General features: G+C 40.5%; 1 protein-coding gene and 1 long non-coding RNA gene across 2 annotated transcripts; one reads left to right on the forward strand and one right to left on the reverse strand.

Annotated features, from left to right (window-relative positions):
* Positions 1-332: 332 nt before the first annotated feature.
* On the forward strand, positions 333-1,018 carry LOC142170364 (uncharacterized). Its single transcript, XM_075232261.1, has 2 exons — positions 333-604; positions 694-1,018. Exons 1-2 carry the CDS (start codon positions 333-335, stop codon positions 1,016-1,018), a joined length of 597 nt encoding a protein of 198 aa, XP_075088362.1.
* Positions 1,019-4,181: 3,163 nt separating this feature from the next.
* Positions 4,182-5,510, reverse strand: LOC107770564 (uncharacterized). The gene is made up of 2 exons (XR_012700240.1): positions 4,880-5,510; positions 4,182-4,443 (listed from the first exon to the last, which is right to left on the reverse strand). It is a non-coding gene; the product is annotated as an uncharacterized LOC107770564 (long non-coding RNA).
* Positions 5,511-5,835: the final 325 nt, after the last annotated feature.

The following is a 5,835-nucleotide window of genomic DNA, read 5'->3' on the forward strand; positions in this document are numbered from 1 at the left end:
TGGGTTCTAGGAGGAGACTTTAACACAATTAGATTCCTGCAGGAGAGATTAGCGTGTAATTTGATTTCAAGAGCCATGGAAGAGTTTTCTGACTACATCAATGATCACTTTCTCATTGACCTTCCTTTGTAAGGGGAAAGGTTTACTTGGGCCAGGGCGGAGGATTCCAACTCAAGGTCTAGACTTGATAGATTCCTGATATCGCCCTCATGGGATGAGCTGGTGCCGAATGTGCTGCAGATTCCTTTACCTAGGCTGACTTCGGATCATTTGCCTATTTTGCTAGATGGATGTAGAGGGAGGGGGTGTGTGCTCCCTTCCAATTCGAGAACATGTGGTTGAAAGTGCCAGGATTCGGTGACAAGGTGAAAGAATGGTGGACAAGCTACGGGGTATCAGGGACACCTTCATTCCGTCTTATGAAGAAACTTAAATTGCTCAAGGGAGATATTATTTGGTGGAATGAGGAGGTTTTTGGGAGGGGAGATGTTAAAATAATGGAGCTTATGCATGAATTGGGGGAATTAGAAAGAGGGGAAGGGGCGAGGGAGTTACATGAATCTGAGAAAGCGAGATTGAGGGACGTTAAGAGGGAAATAGTCAAGTAGCAATAGCTCAGGAGACTAGTTGGCGACAAAAATCGAGGGCGCTTTGGTTAAAGGAGGGGGATTCGAATACCAAGTTTTTCCACAGGGTGGCGGTTGCAAATCGAAGGAGAAACTTCATAGAATCCTTAGTTGTGGATGGGGTGAAGATTGAGGGAGAGGAGGAGGTAAAAGGGGCAATAGTGGGGTTTTATGAGAACTTATACAAAGAGGAAGTTAGTTGGAGGCCGACTTTGGGGGGAATAGGGTTCAACCACATAGGGGAGGGCGACAGTGAGTGGCTAGAAAGGGCTTTCGAGGAGAAGGAGGTGCACAAGGCTGTGTCGAGTTGTGTTGGTGATAAGGCCCCCGAACCTGATGGTTTCTCCTTGGCCTTCTTCCGCTCTGTTGGGACACCATCAAGGGGGAATTGATGGAATCCATTGAATACTTCCATGTGAATGGTGTTTTCGAGAGAAGTATCAATGCTTTTTTTATTATTCTTGTGCCTAAGAAAGAATGAGCATCTTGTATTAGAGACCACAGGCATATTAGTCTCGTGGGGAGCATCTACAAGATTATTTCCAAAGTGCTTTCCAACAGACTTAAGAAGGTTCTTGACGTGACTGTTTCGTCCTCCCAGAATGCGTTTATGGAAGGTAGGCAGATTCATGCTGCTTTGGTGGCAAATGAACTTGTAGACTCCAAAAGGAAAAATCGAACCCGGCTTACTATGCAAGTTGGACCTTGAGAAGGCTTTCGACCATGTCAATTGGGAGTTCCTGGATTTCATTATGATGCGGATGAGTTCGGGCAAGATGGAGGGGATGGATCAAATTCTGCATTTCTCAATCAGATTCTCTATCTTGGTTAATGGCAGCCTGTGTGGTTTATTTGGCAGATCTAGGGGTCTCAGGCAAGGTGACCCCCTATCCCCCATGCTATTCATTCTAGTGATGGATGCTCTGAGTAAAATGATGGATCGTGCAGCGGGCGGAGGCTTCTTGAGAGGATTTTCAGCTCCGATCGAGGTGCTTAGTGCCAGAAGAGTCTCTCATTTGCTCTTTGCGGATGACACCCTAGTTTTCTGTGATGCCAATATGGATCAGTTGACCTAACTGAAACAGGTCCTACAGTGGTTCCAGATAGTATCAGGACTCAAAATCAACCTCGGCAAGCGTAAGATTTTCCCGGTGGGTGAGGTTGCTAATATTGATGTTTTGTCTTGTGTTCTCGGATGTAAGGTGAGATCCATCCCCTCTACTTACTTGGGTCTCCCATTGGGTGCTTCGCATAAGGATACTACGGTTTGGAATCCAGTAATCAAAAGGGTTGAAAAAAGATTAGCAGGTTGGCAGAAACGGTATTTGTCAAAAGGCAGTAAGGAAGTGCTTATTAAAATACTTTATCGAGTATGCCCACCTATTACTTGTCCTTGTTGCAAGCGCCGGTGAGCATTACTGAAAAACTGGAGCGGCTTCAAAGGAATTTTCTTTGGGATGCAGCGGATGGAACTAGAAAGTTTCATCTAGTGAATTGACAGACAGTCACTTCCCCAAAGAAGTGGGGTGGACTTGGAGTAAAAGATCTTAGGGTATTCAACAAAGCTTTATTGGGAAAGTGGCTGTGGAGATTCGGAGTAGAAGAGCATGCCCTATGGAAGGAGGTCATAGTAGAGAAGTACGATTCCACAGGAGGGGGTTGGAGGACCAAGGCAATCACAACACCTTTCGGGTGTGGCATGTGGAGGAGCATCATGAAGAATTGGGAAGCATTCAGTGGCAGCATCACTTACAGGGTGGGAGATGGGAGGAGAATCAGCTTTTGAAATCATAGGTGGTGCGGAAAGGATACTCTGAGGGTCTCCTTCTCTCACGTCTTCAGAGTTTCAAACCAGAAGGAATTGATGATCCAATAAATTCGTAAGGAGCATGGAGGGGGTAGTATGGGACCTCTCATTTAGAAGGAACATGCAAGATTGGGAGATTGCGGAGCTCCAAGATTTGTTGACACTGCTATATGGACAAGACAGGCCTCGACCATCTTGTGATTCTTGGAGATGGGGTTTGCATGTGATGGTTTGTTTACCGTAAAGTCCTTTTACCAGAGTATGTTGGTGAGAGAGGAGGCCACTTTTCCATACTCCTCGATCTGGATTCCTAAGGCGCCCACGAAGGTGTGCTTTTTAGCGGCGAGGGGAGTGATCTATACTGCTGAAAATCTTCGAAAGAGAGGAATTACACTTGTTAGTTGGTGCTACATGTGTAAAAGCTCAGGGGAAGAAGTTGATCATCTTTTGTTGCATTGTCCTGTGTCCTCGACTTTGTGGAAGGCAATCCTGAATCTTTTTGGTGTTCAATGGGTGATGTCAAGCACTGTAAAGGAGATGTTATATAGCTGGGCCGGTTTCCTTAGAAGAAGAAAGCAAAAGGCGTGGAAGTTTGCCCCGTTAGCTCTCATGTGGATAGTTTGGGGGGAGAGAAATAGGAGAGCTTTCGAGGGGATTGAGTCTCCTTTTTCACATCTTAAGAATAGTCTTTTATGTTTGATCGCTTTTTGGTGCACTCATATAGACCCTACTTGTATAGAAGATTGGGCGTCTTTTGTAGAGAATCATGTTCTGGTGTAAATTCTCTACTTTTTGTTATACTTCCTGTATACGGGAGTTCTCTCCCTTTTGATTAATACAATTTACCTTATCAAAAAAAATTAAAAGCTTAGTCAACAAGTAGTGACATCAAGATGTGATTAAGATGACTCCTTTATTTGGAATATCAAGACTTCAGAAGGATAGTTTTAAAAAGAGTAGATGGTAAACGCTTTTTTAAACAGTTATTATCAAATACATAAAGTCTTATTTGTGATTTTGAGGTGTTCTTTTACTTTTCAGCAGGAAGTCTTGCCAAGTCAGCCTTTACATGTTTGTACATATGCAAAAGCTTCTCTTTCCACAGATTAACATAATTCAATAGAAAGAAAAAGAAGGATTTACCTTCTTTTCTGCTGTTTAACTTGTGTATTTGCTGGCAAAAGCACCGAAAGATGGTTTTATAGCAAAGGCTGGGTAACAGTAGAAACACCTATTTTGCTTTATTCAAAAACCAAATATGCAACAAAATTTGTACGCTACATGTTATAAACGTATGAAGTTGACTTAATCTCAACTCAATTTAGACTACATGGGACTAGCTATTTTCAAGCAACAAAGCCTTAAAATCTGTTAAGACATACATTTTTTTAATGAATAAAGAAAAAAAAAAGAGCAAAATCTAAGCTCTCTAAAATGAAAATGGTGATGATGTCATTGTTAACAAATAATCAAGATCTTGATTGCTGATGGCAGAAAATATTAAGAAATGCTAAACAATATCCTGTGTTGCTCCGACAAACAATCTTGCATTGATCTCAAGGTCATTCATCTATCTCTGCCTTCACACACAAAAAAAGCTTATGAAGAGTTTACCTCAATAGTCTAAACTAAGTTAAAATTAGTATAGCAACAGTACTAGATGGCAAAGTCAAACTACTTGCAAGGCACACCAAGTAAAATTAGGCACTAAGAGGATAATCAAATGGAACTTTCAGGGCCTATGGATGTTTACTAACTAGGGCGCAGCTAGCATTATAATTGCATTAGTCCACTTCAAACATTGTTAGAGTCCGCATTGACTAAGAAATATACCAAAATGAAGAATACACCAAAGAGCCAAGTTTTGTCTGATTTACCGATTTGATACATAAAACCAACGAAACCCTATAACCTGGACAATGCCAATTCCCCCCTCAGCAGACAAACATCAAATTGGTTATGTAGGCACAGCTGCTATTAGCCATACGAACCATATATTCAAATTGAGAGCTGAAAAAAAAGAAAAAGAGAAAACTTTCCGCGAGATCAGCATCATACTATAATCAGTTAATCAATCAATCAATTATATCTCAATTCAATCACAAACTTAATGGGTTGATTATATGAATCCTCTATAAGTATTCAACTATATTCATTTATATCATAAATTAGAAGAAATTATCATGTGCACGTCCACTTCCCAAGCTGAGTAAACAATAAATTACAATGATAATCAAATAATCATCAGTTAAAAACACAATGATATGAAGCAAAATTTGCGGTATCATTAATACAATTATCAATTATATGTTTAATCAGGAAATCTCAGTTCCCCTCTCAATTCTCGAAAGAATCACCTAAATTCCTTATTTTTCCATTGTTAAAAAACACCGTATAACCAAAAAAAAGAAAATTGCTAAAAACAAAAATCTTTTGATTGGCCAACCTTACAAGCCTTCCTTTTGGTCAAAACTATTTGAACCCTCTCCGGATCCAGTCTCCATTGAAACTGATTCCTTGTTATCAGTTAGCTCTTTCTCGCGTTCCTTAATAACCTTTGCCTCTATATCTTTCTCCACCTGTAAAATTGGGGCGTAATAATCCGAATGCGCCTCCATACATTTCTGCAAAGCAGAAGTGACTTCAAAACACTTTTCAGCAATGTCTTCTTTGTTATTTTCACCTTCTTCAACGCATTTTTCCCATTCGGTAAAAGAGTCTTTGCACCCACCCGCTTTCATATACAAACAGAACCCACATTCTCCTTCTTCTTCATCCTCATCTTCTTTTTCTACTTTTTCCTCCAAAAGGGTGTTCTTTTCTGGAATTTGTTCTTGGGTTTCTAGATTGTTCTCGGTTTTGAGTGTTTTTGTTTGAGGGACGGTGTTGGATTGGGGATTTGGTTCGTGGGTTTGTGGGGATTTTGAAGAGGAAGACATAGTGGGGGCGGGGGCAGTGGTGGAATTGGAAGAGCTAGGGTTTGTGACCGAAGGCGGAGACAAAAGGTCTCCATGGCGACTCTTAAAACCCTCTTTCTCAAAGAATAAAAAAATAAGTAAACTATTTTCTGTTATAAAATAAACACTATAAAGTAAAGACAGAGAAAGTGATATATTATTCGAATTCAAACTGATGTACATAATGAACTGAAATCTCTTCTATTTATAGAACAAAGGAAGTTGCTACTGCAAGCTGCTGTGTAAGCTGCTACTATACCAGATATGGATAATCTTCTACTGAGAGCAATGTTTATCCATAACGGAGTACTGAATGGATAAGCTTATTATACCCGGTATAGATAATCTTCTACCTAGGGTAATGTTTATCCATAACCGGGTACTGAAGTGATAAGCTTCTTCAGGAAGCTTATTTCCAATAGAGTACTAAATGGATAAACATATT

Source organism: Nicotiana tabacum, chromosome 16 (assembly GCF_000715075.1).
Source record: "Nicotiana tabacum cultivar K326 chromosome 16, ASM71507v2, whole genome shotgun sequence".
NCBI classification, from domain to species: Eukaryota; Viridiplantae; Streptophyta; class Magnoliopsida; order Solanales; family Solanaceae; genus Nicotiana; species Nicotiana tabacum.

Bases quoted from the DNA above. Each gene is read 5' to 3' on its own strand.
- LOC142170364 (XM_075232261.1), top strand. From the start codon at position 333: ATGTGGTTGAAAGTGCCAGGATTCGGTGACAAGGTGAAAGAATGGTGG. The intron at 605-693 runs GTAGCAATAGCT...GTTTTTCCACAG, and splicing joins GTTAAGAGGGAAATAGTCAA to GGTGGCGGTTGCAAATCGAA.